The sequence below is a fragment of the Dama dama genome, chromosome 5, assembly GCF_033118175.1.
Source record: "Dama dama isolate Ldn47 chromosome 5, ASM3311817v1, whole genome shotgun sequence".
In the NCBI taxonomy this organism is placed as follows: Eukaryota; Metazoa; Chordata; class Mammalia; order Artiodactyla; family Cervidae; genus Dama; species Dama dama.
In genome coordinates, this window is record NC_083685.1 from 126,219,100 (window position 1) to 126,235,938 (window position 16,839).

Consider the following 16,839-nt stretch of genomic DNA (forward strand, 5'->3'; position numbering starts at 1 on the left):
CATTCACTACTTGCAGGGGAGGGAAGGGAGGCTCGGAGGTACAGACACCTGCCATGGTCACACGGTTAAGTGACAAAACTGTGGATTCCAACGCACAGCCTCCTCCCAGCCACTCAGCAGCTGAGCCCCGAAGGCCGTGGCGGCACAGTCAGCACGTGACCCCACGTCTGGCACAGGGCTTCCCCCCAGTCAGAAGTCTGCCGAGCGCTGAGATGACAGCAGAAAGTGCCTGGTCGATGGTGTTAACTGACATGGGCGATTGCTGCTCAGGGGGAAGGGGACTTCCAGAAGAGACCTGTGGTCAGACACCAGGGGAACTCACCAGAACGGGAGCCGCCTGAAATAAACACCCAGAGCCAGACTTCCCGTCCAGTCCTGTCCAGCCCTACCGCACTCGGATCCCAGGCAGGGCCCTTGGGCTGCCTGAGAGGGCGAGCAGGGTGGGGGTGAGGCCGGGGAGAGGGGATGCCCCTTGGAGTGCCAGGGTCTGACACGGGGCGGAGAGGGACAGGGACTGTGAGTCGGTCCCTCTGGCTTGGCTGTCACCTCTCCAGGGGACCAAGCAGGGTGGGGCAGGCTCAGGCCCACCAGGACTGCCAGACAGCAGCTGTCTGTCCCGTCCAGCCCCCTCCCCACACCCGAAGGTCGTCTCCAGCCAGTAGGGAGCTTACTTTTCCTCCAGGGGAAAGGAGAAAGCTACGGTGGGAGACCGAAGGACAGGATCTGGGGAGCAGGGTTTGGGACAAGCAGATGTGGGGTCAGACACACACACACACACACACACAATCTGCAAGCAACACAGCTGTCTCTGAAATCACATCCGCCTCTTTTCTTGCATTCACTGGGAGAGGAAGATTCCCTGGAGTTCTCCCCAGGTGGCCGAGTTCTCAGGGAGCCAGCGGCCTTCCCCAGGCAGGGCTCAGGGAGGGGGTGGGAGGGGGCGTGCAGACCGGGAAGGGCGCGAGCTGCGGAAGCCAAACTGGCTGACTGCTCCCTGCCCAGCAGCAGGAAAGGGCCCGGTCCTCTCCCGCTTCTGGAAGGGCAGGCACCATCTGCCTGGGGCCCGCGGGTGACAAGGACACTGGGGGTTAGACTCCCCCGTCAGCAGCGCCCTGCACAGCCCACTGCATCAGGATCCCCGGGACCCTGCAGGAGAAAGTCTTTTGGCTGGGGAGAGGCGAACAGCTGACTGCCAGCTTGACCTCCTCGGCCCGGCTCCGCCCAGGCCCGCCCCACACGCAGAGATCTGGAGAACCTGCCCGCTGGGGGTCAAAGTCCCCAGATTGGCGCACAGGTCTAAACAAATGGGCCCCATCTTGGGTTTCCCAACCGCGGAATCTTTAACCGGACAGAAAACTGACTCAGCTGGCCTCGGGGGCTGAACTGGCCTGGGCCAGACCTGACCAGGCGGGAGACTCTGCACTCGGTCTGGGCGGGGAAGCCTAGGGGAGCACCCCTTCCCCATAGGGGTGCAGAAACCGGGGAGGGAAGGGCCAGCGGAGCAGGACGAGGGCAGAACTGCGGGGATGGGGGAAGAGGCTGGCCAAGCCGCCCAGACCCAGAAATCCGGGGCTCAGAAGGTGTGTCTGTACAGAGGAGGGGTTGGGGGTGTTGGGGGGGGGCACTTTCTTTCCCCCACATATCCACATGAGGCTGCGGGTCCACACCCCTCTCCTCTGGCTCTGTCGTCGTCCAGTAGGGGCCCAGGAGGAGGGGCTGGGGACGAGGGGTGCCGCGGAGACAAACCCGGAGACTCCAGTCCGTTTCTGCCCAAACTTCTCCCAGGCCGCACAGACCCGGAAAGCGAGAGCGCGTCTGGTTCCCCGCAGAGGAGGGAAACCCCGGGGAGCGCCTCGCCGTCCCGCGCCCCCGGTCCCCGTAGCTGGCGCGCGGGAATCACCGGGTTCAGGCACCAATGCCCCCCCAGCTCCGACCCCTGAGCGGCACTGCCCTCTCCCAGGGCGCTCAGCCCCCACCCCCGCCCCGCAGGAAGCGCCCTTCCCCCCGTGCCGTTGGCCGGCTTAACTCCCATCTTTCCAGTTTTCCAGGCCCGTGAGGTTCCCAGACGGGAGGGACGTGGGCCAAGGACTCGCGGGGAAAGGGCGAAGCGGGAAGAGGCTGCGGGGAGAGTGTGGGGTGGGTGGGGTGTGGGGTCTGGAGGCGCGCGGAGCGCAGCGGGCTGGGAGGCGGGAAGGGGCGGTGCGGGGACTCGGGGCGCCGGGTCGCGGACTCACCTCCTGGTAACTCTCATCGCGGGGCCTGAAGGTGCTGTCCACCGGCTGCAAGCGCAGGCCGAGGTGTGGGACGCTGTGCAGCCACACCACCCACCAGGGCGCAATGTACTCCACGCGCGCCGCCGGCATGGCTCAGCCCGAGTGCGCCCGCCCGCCAGCCCGGCGCTCGGCCCGGGACGCGCGCCCGCCCGCCCGGCCCCGCCCCGGCCCCGCCCAGCCGGGGACCAGGCCCCGCCCCCCCGAGCGCGGGCCCGCCCCGCCCCTTCCAGGGCGGCCACTCGCCCGGGCTCACCCTCGGGCCACCGGAGGTCACGCCCTAGAACCTGAAGCTTTTCTTTGATCAGGAATCTGTCCTGGCCCAAGTCCAGGCAAAAGAGGTGGAAGAAGGGAAAACAGTCCCCAGAAGCCTCCCGAATCTGTCTCGTTTTAACAACAGTCTCTGGGTCCCCGCTTGCTCCTTGGAAGAAAAGCTATGACCAACCTAGACAACATATTAAAAAGCAGAGACATTGCCAACAAAGGTCGGCCTAGTCAAAGCTACAGTTTTTCCAGGAGTCATGTATGGATGTGAGAGTTGGACTATAAAGAAAGCTGAGCGCCAAAGAATTGATATTTTTGAACTGTGGTGTTGGAGAAGACTCACAGCAATCATGGCATGAGAAAGGCGAGGTTGCCGTGCCTAGCGGTTTTAGAGGGTAGAGGTGGCACTAGTGGTAAAGAACCCGTCTGCCAATGCAGGAGACACAGGAGAAGTGGGTTTGATCCCTGGGTTGGGAAGATCCCCTGGAGAAGAAAATGGCTACCCACTCCAGTATTCTTGCCTGGAAAATCACATGGACAGAGGAGCCTGGCGGGCTACAGTCCATGGGGTCCCAAAGAGTCGGACACGACTGAAGTGACTTAGCATGAACTGACAGATTGCAGACCAAAGGGACCCAGTCCCTGGGTCACTAGTTCTAAATTCACTCTCATCTGGGATTGAGCATCCACTCTGTAAACACGGTCCTGCCCTGGGAGCGCCCAGGGCATCTGCCCAAACAACTAATGGGTCCCACCTGGAAAGAAGCAGCTGGTTGGAAGGTCCCCACCTCCCGGGGGAGAGACCCTGGAGCCTGGGAGGGCTAGACCTCCCAGGGAGTCGGAGCCTTCGGGAACACAAATTAATCGAGGGCCTACTAGGTGCCAGACGTTCTGTCCCTGGACAAAAGCTGACAGAAAGTCTGGCTGGGCAGGGATTGTGGTTTAGCGGCAGGTGGTAGGGGTACTCATGAAGACAGGTGCTAGCTATGCTCTGGAGGAAGGCAGAGCAGTATGCCGGGGTGGGGCTTGGGGGGTGCAGTCCCAGGTCCAACAGAGCCTCGCAGGCAGAAAAGGGGTGTGGCCCCACAACCCAACAGCGTTTGGTGATTGTGGGAGGCAAGGGGCCAGGAGAGGGTAAGTCTTGGGACAGGGTCCAAGGCTGGGTAAAGGGCCGTCTGAGGTCGGTGACGGAGGAGTAGGGGGGTGAAGGGGTCCTGAGAAGCTCAGGCCTGAGTCGCGGGCAGTCTGATCAGTGGTAGTGCAGGGTGGGGGTGAGGTGTGTGAGGTAGGGAGACTTCTAGGTTTCTGGCTGGGGGAACCTGGTGGATGAAGGTGAAACTCCATGGGTGAAACGCGTTGACTACTAGGGGAGTACAGTGTACAAACACCCGTTCCCTTATTAGAGATCCAGGACTGGCAGATGGAGCCCTGTTTAGTAGTTGAGACTTCTCTCTCCTCCAGGAGGTCACAGTCCGGGTCAAGGTTCCCAGAACCACAGCCATCCATCTTCGTCGCTGGGGAGCACCGTTCCTGTCATTGGGATTTCCTTTCATTAATCCAACGAACTGGGAGCACCTTCTCTGCTCTAGGGGACCCACTGTTGAGCAAAACACACATCCCTGCCGGCAGGGGCCTGCTGTGTAAAGGCGAGCGGGGGGCGGCCTTCATCCCACGCGGTCATTGGTCACAGACCCCACCCCACCCCCAAGGACCTTCCACTGGGTTGTGAAATGGGACTGAGTCTGGGGTGCGGGGACATTTCCTGAAAAATGACATGGGGTGAGAGCTGAAGGATGCAAAGAACTTAACTCAGGGCATCCTGGGAAGAAGGCTGGATTCTGAGCAGGGAGACAGAGCACAGTGAGATCAAGGCCCAAGGCCCACAGGGCACAGAGGGGAACCAGTGAGTCCAAACTCAGCCAGGGGAGTGACAAGGAGGCGCTGGAAAACTCCCGTGGCTGCTGCCAAGGGCTGGGGTGCAGGAGGGAACTGGGGGTGGGGGGACGAGACTCTTCTCTCTGGACTGCAGTGGCGGTTCCACAGCGGCACAAAATACAGAGAACTGGATACCAGGGAGGGTGAATTTCACTGTAGGCTGCCTCTCAACTAGCCTTGCTGTATAGTTTTTTTAAAAATAGAGAAAGAAGTTGGCAAGGTGGGCCATGGAATGGTCCTTGCCATGGACCCTGGCAAGGGATTTGGTCTTAAACCAGCCGTGCTGGTCGCTGAGCAAGGCGGACACCTGAAGCGATTTTGGAGGGCCCTCGGTGGCACTCACCAGTGTGACCTCACTGCCCGGGACCTCTGGGGTAGGCTCTGCCTGGTGCCACAGACACGGTCCCCCCTCCCATCCCGCCCCCGGGGCTGCAGCTGCTGATCCTGGCCTCCCTGACCCGGAAGTTAGGAGGATTTGCCGTTCCTCTAGAAGATTAGAGTCACAACTGTGAACTGCAAGTGCCGCAGGGGAGAGGAGAGGGGGAGGGGTCTGCCTCCCTGAGTGGCAGGGAGTGAGCCCCCCTGTCCCGAGCGGGGGCAGGCGGGGGAAGGGGGGCCTGCACCCCACACTTGATGCTGACAGCAGAAGCTGACCCTCGGGCCATCCCCACGGCCTCGGGGTGCACCCTGACTGCAAACCTGCTGGGCCAGTCTGCACCCAGCTAGGCAGCGACCATTCTAGCCACTTCCCCAGAGGTCTCCAGAGAAGCAGTGCAGCAGAACCGAACTGCGAGCCCTCCCGGGGATGCGTTCCTGGGTTGACCAGCCCTCCTGCACGCACCGTTCCCCGTTTACCTGGCACGGCCAGAACCAGCTCACCCAAGCTGTGGGCTGACCTCAGCAAGGCAGTGGTGGGCCCTGGGCGCCTGAGGGCTCCACCACACAGCGATGCCTCAGGCCAACTTAACACGGAATCTCTGGATTCAGCCCTGGACACCACGGTGTGAATTTTTACAGAGGACCCCAAGTGGCTGGGAGGCAGAGGCCAGGGCTGAGACCCACAGCGTGAAAGGATGCCTTCTCTAGACAAAGTCGGCAGGGCTCGTATCCTAGGAGCTGGGGCTGGTCTCTGCACAATGCGCCGGGACAAAGGGAGCCCAAGCGGTAAACCCGCCCTCTTCCTGGGAAGCTGGGATGGTGAAAGGGCGGGCAAGACCGGGAGCTGCTGAAGGCGCCCTATCTGGGTCTGGTCACAGCCAGAGCCCCCGAGGGCACTTCTCCCAGAAGAAAACAAAACACGCGCTTCACTACCTCACATGCTGTAGAATTCCTGGGAGAGAAACCGCCAGACATCTGGAGCACTCGGCTCCTTAGATGTTATCAATGTAAACCAGGTCCAGACCTTCGCGGGGCTCCTGCCCTCACTTGCCGGACTCTGGCGCCACCTTGTGGCCCGCCCGGAACGACGCGCCAAGAAGGCCCCTCAGTTTTATTCTTAGCTCAGGACTCTAAAACCACTGGAGAATGGGCAAGTACTTGCCATAAACTTATGGGAACTGAGGCAGAGTGCTGGGAAAAGCAGGGTGGCAACCACCACTCAGCAGCCCGAGACGGGGCCTGTGGCGGGAATACCTCCTTGCCAATGGCTGAGGCATCCACAGGACCCGTGCGGGCACCTGTGCAATCCTATGGTGCCTGAAGCACGTGGCCCTCCTCCTCTGTGGGGAAAGGATGGGGGTCCTCTCACTGAGGCAGGAGGGGGTGTGGAGGCGAACTGCCGTGCCGACTGGTAGACACCCACCAACCACAGGGGATCCACAGCCCCTGGTGAAGGCAATCTTGCCTCCGTGTCCCATTGGTGCTTGACTGTTGCCCTGGCAACCCTGACACCAGATGCAGCAAACAGGTATGGAGCCCTCCCAGGGACTGGCAACTGTGCAGGTGAGGTGGGGCAGTGACAGAATTCAGAAAGAAACCTTCGCATAGATAATCAAAGTTTGACAAGGACGGGACGACCATCAGCAGGCTACAGTCCATATGGTTGCAGAGTTGGACACAACTGAAGCAACTTACCACACATGGGAAAGGCACATGAGAGATCAAGACCAGCAAGCCAGCGGGGAGTGGAAGCACCACTGAGCCCCCAGGAGCCAGGCCTGCTGGGACCTCAGCGGTCACACCCCTTTATTTGGACCTGCCCACGCCTGAGCCAGCAGGCACGTTCCACCCTCACAGCCACCACTCCACTGCCTGGGTTCGGGGTCAGACTTCTGGCTCCTCCCCTTAAAATCATCTGGATTTCACATCAGTCTTTTGGCTCCCAGGGCTTCTGTCGCTGGGCTGACACCCACCCACCTCCACTCTTAGCTCCTTCTTGGAAACTCTCATCTAAACTGTCCTTCCAGCTGTGTTCATCTGGTGAACAGCTGGTACCACTCCTGAGCTCTACTTAGTAAACACACAGGAGTATTTTCTTTTCTGTGCCTGAGAACCTAGATCTGGAAAAAAAAAAAAAATCCACACCCCCACCTGTGCATGTGGTTGGTGGGTGTCTGCCAGCTGGCAGGGCACTTTGCCTCCACATCCCCTCCTACCTCAGTGAGAGGACCCCCATCCTTTCCCCAGAGGAGGAGGGCCACGTGCTTCAGGCACGTTTTAAGCAGAGAAAATGCTGAGCCCAATACGATTGCGCAGGTGCCCGCATGGGTCCTGTGGACGCCTCAGCCCTTGGCAGAGGTACCCCGCCACAGACCCCGTCTCAGGCTGCTGACTGGCGGTGCCAGCCTGCCTTCCCAGCACCCGCCTCAGCTCCCATCAGTTTAACGGAAGGGCCTACTGGCAGCCAACAAAAGCCACCCATCCTGAGGATTGAGGAAAAGCCGGCTTCATTTACTGCCACTTCTGAGAACACTGATCAACTCCTCCTTCCAACTATCATTTTCATTACCAGGGAGCTCATTTTACCTAAGTGACTTTTAAAATCTCAGGGGTGGAGACTGGCTTTATTTCCATCAGTATCTGATTCCTTTAGCTGCCTATTTCTATTTACTTTCAAAATTAGACTTAAAAAAGAGACGGCTTATCTGTCCATTGGGACCACAGCCCAAGATTAGGGGGGAAACAAGGCAGCAGCCAGGACCCCGCGCTATTCCCGCCAGAAGCCATCACCAAGTTGGCACCCACCCACCCCCGTTCTCAGAGACAAAGGCCATTTTGAGAATTTTAAAAATTTTAATACAGTTCAAAGCAGCGTACGTGGTTCATTTCAGTTCCTTCACGGCCAAACCTAGAGGCAAAGACACACAAATGTGAGCCAATCAGAAGACTTGACTCATCTGGATTTGGCACTCAGGCTAAAGAGGGCTCACAAAGCTCAGAAATTAAGCCCACCAGGGAGGTCTGCTTCAAATGCTAAGTTAGTGCTTGATAATAAACACGCTCCCGCTGGCCCTTCTCAAGGTGGTCCAGTCAATGTTCACACAGGAAGCAGTGCTGGCTGACTTGTGCTGTGAAGACGTGGCCTGGGGAACCCTGGCTGGGCTCCGAGCTCCCAGCTGCTCTGCTGAGCCTTCCGCCACCAGGATGGCCCCTCTGCTTATTCCACCCGCATCGCCTGCTGTGTTCAGTAAGGTTCTCAACCAGTGAAAATGGGGGCCACCGATACCAGCACCTCCCTACCCTGCAGGGCCATGGTGAGGATGAAATGAGTGACCCAGGGAGTCAGCGCCAGCGGGTAAGATGCTGGATTAGAAAGGCATGGTTCCCTCTGGATCTAACCTCTGAGAACTGCCCACGTGACACCAACAGCAGGAGCAGATACTTAGACAAACCACAACGGGCTCTCCTAATTCGGGAGAACGAGCTGGTGACACAGGCCCCTCCCACGTCGCAGGCTGTCCGCACCCCCACCACGGCCTGGGGCTACTCACCTGGAGGCAGGGACTGCTTCAGCTTCTCTGCCTTCTCTTTGTCTGTGATGACCAAGGTGTAGAGGTATCTGCTGCACCGAACTTTAAACTTCACATTATCCTTGTTTTTCTTGATCTTGACGGCTACCAGAGAGACCAGAGTTAGTAATAAGACTGTCACAGGAGAGACGTCACACAGTCCACCTGCTGCTTGAGTCTTCTGCACAAGCACCCGGGACCACTGTGCTCACCTCCCTCGCTGTTCCTCTGATGAAACAGAAAATAAGACCCCCCATCCCCCTCTGACCTCAGTGTCAGAAATCTACACTTCCCTTGGATCAATACTCTAGAACCTGAGTTAAGGTCTGTATTTGTAACACAAGTGGGATCTGGTACAGTGAATACACTCCAAACCACCCAGTATCCATCTTATATTTATATGGCTTTAAAATTCTGTATCAGGACCACAGCTTGGACAGTAAAGAGCCCCAAGTGTGCCCCAAACTCAACAGTGTGCGGTTTGAAATTTAGCGAACAATCTGATTATGTACAACCGTCAATGCATTTACTATGAGGCCAGCAGCTATTCTGGAAGCAGGAAAACAGCCTCTTCCAGGTTACTCTTGTCTGGAACCCTTCAAATTGCTCGTTCTGACTCCCATAGCGCAGGCTGACCTGGCCACACGACACCAACTCCATCTCTGCCAGTAACTGCTGAAGGGGCAGGACATGTCACAGGAAGCAGAAACTGTGGCCGAACCTGCCCAAGACACCGGCTGCCTTGGCTCACTCACATTCTAATACATCAGGTCCGTGGATATTTATTCAAACCAATCTATTCTGCTATCTTAACATCCCTCTCAAAGCTAAATATACTGGGTTGTTCCCAGCAGCTGCCGTACACCTGTAAACGGAACTCTCACAAGGTCAGATGTGAGCGTCTCTGAAAAAATGTTTACTCAACAACGTATGTGGAGAAGGAAATGGCAACCCACTCCAGTATTCTTGCCTGGAGAATCCCAGGGACAGAAGGAATATACTCAAGAGAACTGAAAGGAGGGACAAGAGATATTTTACATCAAAACTCACAGCAACATCACTCACAAGAGCCAAAGGCAGAAACCACCCAAATGTCCACGTTATGCTAAATGAACGAAGTCGGTCATGAAAGGACAGATACGGCATGATTCCACTTACATGAGGTCCTGACAGTGGTCAGGGTACCACAGACAGAAGAATGGTGGTCGCCAGGGGCTGGAGGGAGAGTCAGAGACCAGTACTGGCCCAAGACCTGTTAGGAACCAGGCTGCCCGGGAGGAGGTGGGCGATGCGTGAAACCCAAGCCATCTCCCCAAGCCCGTGGAAAAACTGGTCCCTGGTGTAAAACGGCTGGGGACTCTTGGTTAATGGGTTAGTTTTACAAGATGACAATTTCTCAGAAAGCGTGGCCACACCACAATGTGAACATATGCAAACACAGCGCACACTGCTCACCTAAAAACGGTGAGTTTTACGTTATTTATTTTGCACTTACAACTATGAAGACAATTTTATCTAAAAAAAGACTTCCTGGGTACCCTATCATATCCAGGGGAACATGACCCCTGCTTTCACAGGTCACACTTTAACATCAAGCTCCCAAACAGAACAGCAATGCAAAGCAGTCTGATGGATCTGGTGTCATCGCTTCACTGTGCTAAAATTCTCTACTGGGTCATCTGGTCTGATCCTGGCACCAATCCAGAGAGGCAGGTATGATCACCCCCTTTTGCTACAGAGGCAATGGTGGGGTCATGGACCCCATGGTTACCCACTGGTAGAGCTGGCCTTTGAGCCCAGGAAGTGACAGCAAATTCCCTGGCCTGGACTAAACCTGACTGATAAAGCTTCTCTTCATGTGTAACTGCAAATAAAAAAATATGAGCACGTGGTCACCTGCGGTTCCCACAGTACCAGAGGCTCGAAGGCACCAGACTGTTTCAGGTAACAGGGATACAACTACGATTCTCCCCGCCCCCCCAAATCCGCAAAAGGCTCTCCCCCGAGCCACCGCTTCACCTCACCACTAAGACTGGGCGTCAGAGACCTCAGTACCTTAGCCCACCTTAACCCGTCTGGCCAAGAGTACCCTACTTTCACAAGTTACCCAACTTTCCCTTTAGGACGTTATCTGGGAGGGGAGGGAAACTGCAAGTAGCAGCCCCAAAAAGGTGTTAAAGCTACACAACGTCTGAGTCCAAACCCAGGGCAGAACACGGGCTCCCCAAACCTCCTTCAACAAAGAGACGAGAGGACTCCCTCTCACATTCAGGGAAAAGAGAGCGCGCACACACAAAGGCAGCTGGGGCTGGCACATGTCCATCAAAGACTTGCTGCTTTATGTGTCTCCTATCAGTGACCCTCCCGCTTCGTTTACAGCCCAGGACACCAAAACACGGAGAAGAAAAATGACGTAGTTCGTTGTTAACAGAACCTGTCCTCTGTCTCCGGCCCAGAACCCAACACGCAGCACTGACTCCGAGTTTGTGAAACTTGCGTTTCCAGACGTTCCCCCAGCAGGAACCTCCACTATCTCCCGGAGTTTGCGGGAACTTGAGTTTTATGTCTATCGAGTCGGGGATGTTATCTAACCATTTCATCCTCTGCAACCTCCTTCGCTTTTTGCCTTCAGTCTTTCCCAGCATCGGGATCTTTTCCAACGAGTCAGCTCTTCACATCCGTTCACAGCACCCGCCACACACCAAACAAAAACACCCCTGGGGACCCTCCTTAAGGAAGAGAACACACCCCGGACCAAGCGTCTTGTCTTAGGGGAAACAGACTGAGACCCCCGAACCCCGACAGCAGACGAGGGCATAAGTGGCCGCCCGGCGCCGGCCCGCCGTTCCGGGGGGCATCCCGGCGCCCGCGATCGCCGCCTCCCGTCCAGGGCGCCCACTTACACTTTGCGTCCTTGCGCCGGGCCGTGAGCAAGAAGTCCTTGATTTCCTCAATTTTGCGAGGCTGCAACACAGAGCGAAGGCAATCAGCCGATGAGACGCATGTGCTGGGGATTCCAGCCCCGGCAGCCCCTTTCGGGCCCCCGAAGACCCTCGCAGAGGCCGCCCTGCCTTCGCCCCCCGTCCCGAGGGGAGTCCCAGGTAGGGGGTCGTACTCACCATAGCGACGAGGCGCGGGGCGCGCGGCCGGAACCTGCAGGGAAGACAAGCGTTGGCGGCGTCAACGGGGGCGCGGGCTCTGGCGGCGGCCCTGCCTCCCCGCCCCGTGCCCCCGGAATGCGGGCCCCATCGCACCCCACCCTCCCCCCGCAACACCTTCAACCCAGGACTGGGGTCCTCAGATAGCACCCGGCGCGGATGACCACGGATTACTAGCCCATTCCCCACGTACGGCACCAAAGACTCACGTCAAGGGGCGAGAAGCGAAGAGAGCGGAAAAGGAAGAGACTTCCGCTTCCGGGCAATTAAACCCTGCCCCAGAGGAAGCTGGGTACGGTGTCTGCAGAGGGTCAAGAAACCACACAGGCGTTTGCCCTTCCCATGGCTGCCTCTCTGCCCTCTTCTGGCCTAGATTAACAGTGCAGCTCCCTGAACGCAGCGGGCCGCCTCCCTGCCCCCACTCTTGACCGCCTCTATTCCTTCGCACAAATCCCACCTTGCCTTTGCTAGGTTTTGTTTCAGACCCAGTTTGAAGACCTGTGTTAGGACTTATTATCAACTACTTTCATTAGACCTCTGTGTTGGGCACCTAGGCAGAGATTTTTTTCATTTAAATGAAGGGTTGTTGTTCTCCTAAGTCATGTCCGACTCTTTGCAACCCCATGAACATGCACACCAGGCTCCTCTGTCCTCCACTATCTCCCAGCTGCTGCTGCTGCTGCTAAGTCACTTCAGCCGTGTCTGACTCTGTGCGACCCCATAGATGGCAGCCCACCGGGCTCCCCCGTGCCTGGGATTCTCCAGGCAAGAACACTGGAGTGGGTTGCCATTTCCTTCTCCAATGCACGAAAGTGAAAAGTGAAAGTGAAGTTGCTCAGTCGTGTCCCACTCTTAGCGACCCCATGGACTGCAGCTTACCAGGCTCCTCTGTCCATGGGATTTTCCAGGCAAGAGTACTGGAGTGGGGTGCCATTGCCTTCTCCAGAGTTTGTGCAATTTTATGTCTATTAAGTCCATGATGCTATCCAACCATCTCATCCTCTGCTGCCACCTTCTCCTTTTGCCTTCAATCTTTCCCAGCATCAGGGTCATTTCCAGTGACTCAGCTCTTCACATCAGGTGGCCAAAGTATTGGAGCTTCATCTTCAGCATCACCTTCCAATGAATATTCAGGTTGAAGGGACTCCCCTGTGTATATTTTAGAACCTCTTTCTAGGAAAGTGAAAGTGAAGTCGCTCAGTCGTGTCTGACTGTTTGTGACCCCATGGACTGTAGCCTGTCAGGCTCCTTCTGTCTATGGGATTTCCCAGGCAAGAATACTGGGGTGGATCCTTCAGTAGGATCCACTGGAGTGGATCCTTCTCCAGGGGATCTTCCCTGCCTAGGGATTAAACTTGCAGCTCCAGCTCCTGCATTGGCAGGCCGGTTCTTTACCACTGAGCCACCTGGGAAGTCCATTTAAGAACTGGTACCATTGGGAGCTCCCTGGTGGTCTAGTGGTTAAGACTGCATTTCCACTGCAGGGGATGTGGGTGAGACCCCCTGGTCAAGGAACTCAGATTCCATTTGCTGGTAGTGCAGCAATAAATAAATAACTGGTGCCACAAAAGCAAGTTAAAGCCTGGAATAGCTGACCTCTGTGGCATACTCATTGGGCAGCCCCTCCATTAAGCATGTCACCCACAGGGCCTCTGTGATCCTCAGGTGTGCTGGTGAGGGGTGGCCTGGTCATTTACCCCAGTCTCACCCAGGGGAGAATGAAGGCTTGTCAGATGCTGGGAGAGGTGACATCAGGACTCGAACACACGCTCCCAGACTCCTGACCACTTCCTCCTGAGGCTGTGTGTGGACTTGCAACACGCTGGCAGCTCTGGGAAGGCAGCATTCTCTTTGCCCCTTTGCTCCCTCGAAGCCTCCATCCCATCCTTGGCATTTTATTTTCTCGGCACAAATTTACCCTCAGCTCTTAGAGAACTGGCAGGCTCCGGGAAGCCTGAGGTTATTGATTTTATTTTTATCCTCCACTTTCATTTTATTTTTAACCTCCTTACAAATGTCTACATTTTATTATATTTGTTTCTCCCCTCCCATTTAATAACCACACATCAGAATGTAATTGCCCTGTGGGCCTTATTACAGAGCAGCCCACCTGAAAGAGAAGGAGTCCTTTACCATGAACCTCACTTTGAACTCACCTCCCTCCCTCCTCGCTTTCCTCCCATTAGACGAGCCCCAGGTTGAGCATCTTCCTAGAGATGCTGGAGATAGAGGGAAAGATAAACCTGCAGTCATTGCCCCTGGGAGATCGTGAGATCCTCTAATTGTGCTGGAGAGCCTTTTAAAAGAAGTCAGACTGTATTTCTGTGACTACAGATGCATCTGGGTGTTAACCATGAGAAAGGCTAATTGGTAGGGGCTTAATTTGAGATAATCTGAAGGTCAGGATGCCTCAGCTCTGCACTGAGAAGGTGAAACTGTTAGTTGCTCAGTGTCGTGTCTGCCTCTTTTCAACACCACAGACTGTAGCCCGCCAGGCTCCTCTGTCCATGGGAGTCTCCAGGCAGGAATACTGGAGTGGGTTGCCATTTCCTCCTCCAGGGGATCTTCCTGACCCAGGGATCAGGCAGATTCTTTACCATCTGAGCCACCAGGGACCCGAGGAAGACACGGTCAGACCCACCAGGCTGACCTGACGGCCCCTCTGTCTCACACTGCTGCCCTTCTGGCCTTTTCTCTCCTACTGCTCGGGCAGAAGCACCGGCCTTTTCAGCCCAGCCAGCGGGTTTCCCACGCGCAATTCCTGAGACCAGGCGTCTGCCTGCTCATCCTCAGTGCTCAGCTCTCCCCTCTCCTCCCGGGAGGACCCTGCATCTCTGCCTCCTGTCACCCGTCACTCATGCGGTAGTTACTCCCACACGCCTCTCCATAGACTGTGCGGCAGCGCTAAACTTTTCATACATCTGCACCAATTTTCAAAATTTTTTAATAGAGGCAAGAATGAGGTTCTGCATTCTGCTGATAACTCTCCAAATGCAGTGCTCATAAAGCTCCACAGTCTCTCAGAGCTGCCATGGAGGATCCTTCAGACTGATGCAGCATCCATCTAGATCACTCACTATGTGAAGGGTGGATGGATTGATGGAGGGGTGGTTGGATGAATGAACGAAGGGATGGAGAGAGGGAGGGATGGAGGGAGGCAGAAAGGGATGGAGAGCAAGGGAAGGGGAAAAGGGAGGATGGAAGGGAGGATCAATGTGGACAAAGAAAAGCCCAGCACATAGTAGGTCCACAGAATATTTGTTGAGTGAATGCCTGGTGCTTCTCTCCTTCACAGGACCTGCAGGACAGGCACGGGGGCAGGGAGAGAAGCTGAACCCCCCACCCCACCCTCACACTTAAAAAAATCCCAGTGAAACTGTGCAATTCAGATTGGGACTTGCACCCATGGTCTTTTTAAAGTTAAATTTAAATAACTAATTAATTCTATTTTTGGCCACACTGGGTGTTCCTTGCTGCCAGGGCTTTTCTCTAGCTGCGATGCTCAGGCTTCTCACCGGGCAGCTTCTCTGCTGTGGAGCACAAGGTCTAGAGCGTGGGTGGGCTCAGTGGTTGAGGCCCTCGGACTGAGTTGCCCCGCGGCATGTGGGATCTGCCCGGACCCATGTCCCCTGCACTGGCAGGCGGATTCCTAACCACTGGACCACCAGGGAAGTTCCTGGACCTTCCTGTTGGCAGCAACCCCAGAGACAGACGTTCACCCTCTTGAATTGCCTAAGAAAAGACCATAAACAGTCCAGTAACACAAAGATCTGTGTTCAAGTACCGAAGGCGTTTCCCAGCTTCCCAAGGGGGACAAACAGTAAAATCAGCTGCAGCCACTGAAAGGTGAAGCTAGGAGCCTGGAGGGAAGGCTTCCCTCCTTCATGGGAAGGTCAGCCCCACAGGAAACAGTGGGAAGAGGAGCCAAAGCCCTGGTCCTGGGAGACGGCCTGCGGCTCTGGGTGGAGCCGGGGATGCTGCATTCAACAGACACCTCCCTGGTGATGCCGATACTCTAAGAGGGGCCCAGGGAGGACCTCGGAGGAGATGAAGGCCCCTGGACTTTAGAGCCTGGCCCAGGTTGCCCTTACTGAGTCACTCTGGCCATGAAGCGTGGAGGATGGGTTGGAAGGTCCAAGACGGTGGCCGTGGGAATGAGGAGGGCTACTGTCAGTATCCGACGGCCAGGGAGGAGGGTCTCAGCGGAGGGGTGGGGGGCGGCTGTTTGGTTGGAAGGCTGAAGGTGTGCAGAGGGCTTGTCCAGAGCTGCAGGAAGCCTTCATCTTCTCTCCTTGACCCCTTCCCCCGGCATCCCCCCGCCCTTCCCCCCTCCCCAGTCATCCTGCCGGCCCCAGCCACCCCTGAGGGCTGCCCAATTTAGATGCTTCCAGCTTCCAGCTTCCAGGGCACAGCGGAAGGAGACCTGCCTTATGACACAGGGCGTGGCCCGAGGGCCTGAAAGACCTTCCCAGGCCTCCATATTTTCTCTCCTCCAATTCACTCCATTCATTCAAACTATGTTTAATGGGTCTTCCCCGGTGGCTCAGTGATAAAGAATCTGCCTGTCAATGCAGGAGCCGCAGGAGGCATGGGTTCGACCCCTGGGTCGGGAAGATCCCTCGGACAAGGGAATGACAACCCACTCCAGTATTCTTGCCTGGGAAATCCCACGGACAGAGGAGCCTGCAGAGGACTACCGTCCGTGGGTTCTCAAAGAGTTGGACACGCCTGAGCAACTGAGCACGCATGCGCGACCTCTTTTTCTGTGCCAGGCCCTGGACTGGAATAACCAGGCTGGTGGGGTTTGGAGTTTCACCCAACCCGAGTCCCGAACAGCAAGGGCTGTGCCCGCAGGCACGACGGTCCTCCTGGGGGTCCCCGTGGGGGAGTTCATGGTTTCTGTTGGAGCCGGGAGGCAGGAGGAGCGGGGCGGGGAGGAGGGGGGCGGGCGGTGCTCCCTAAATGGCCGTTCCCACTCGACGCTGCTCTGCAAGGCCGGGCTTGTCCACGGCGGACATCACTCTGCAAAAACCCGTGCCTGCTTGCAGTCCCGTCTCCTTCGCTTGTTCTAAAGCAGGGAGTGTGTGTGTGTGTGTGTGTGTGGGATCACTACCTCCCTCTCCTCTCTCACGGGGCTGCTGTGACGCCCCAATGGGACAGTGAGAATCAGAACCATCTTGCCTGCCTCCCCCAGGGTCGGAAAATCGCCGCCCAGCCCTGGGTGTAGTTCCCACCAGTGGCCACACGAGGGTGCTGAGGCTGTGA

General features: G+C 56.7%; 2 protein-coding genes across 4 annotated transcripts in view; both read right to left on the minus strand.

The window, feature by feature from the left end:
* Nucleotides 1-2,404, minus strand: part of TTYH2 (tweety family member 2) — a 35,159-nt gene extending 32,755 nt beyond the window's left edge. Inside the window, exon 1 of the mRNA XM_061144955.1 lies at nt 2,235-2,404. Coding sequence (XP_061000938.1) covers nt 2,235-2,363 — 129 coding nt within the window. The 5' untranslated portion in view covers nt 2,364-2,404. The remainder of the gene's footprint in view (nt 1-2,234) is intronic.
* A 5,276-nt stretch (nt 2,405-7,680) lies between these two features.
* On the minus strand, nt 7,681-12,583 carry RPL38 (ribosomal protein L38). Of its 3 annotated transcripts, none has more exons than XM_061144957.1 (6): nt 12,566-12,583; nt 11,784-11,875; nt 11,536-11,569; nt 11,320-11,380; nt 8,399-8,521; nt 7,681-7,755 (listed from the first exon to the last, which is right to left on the minus strand). In XM_061144957.1, the coding sequence occupies exons 1-6, from the start codon at nt 12,566-12,568 to the stop codon at nt 7,730-7,732; spliced, it is 339 nt and encodes a 112-aa protein (XP_061000940.1). In that variant the 5' UTR covers nt 12,569-12,583; the 3' UTR covers nt 7,681-7,729. The 3 variants fall into 3 exon arrangements, with proteins under 3 accessions (XP_061000940.1, XP_061000939.1, XP_061000941.1); XM_061144956.1 differs by having other exon boundaries at nt 12,454-12,567; XM_061144958.1 differs by lacking the exon at nt 12,566-12,583 and having other exon boundaries at nt 11,692-11,796.
* Nucleotides 12,584-16,839: the final 4,256 nt, after the last annotated feature.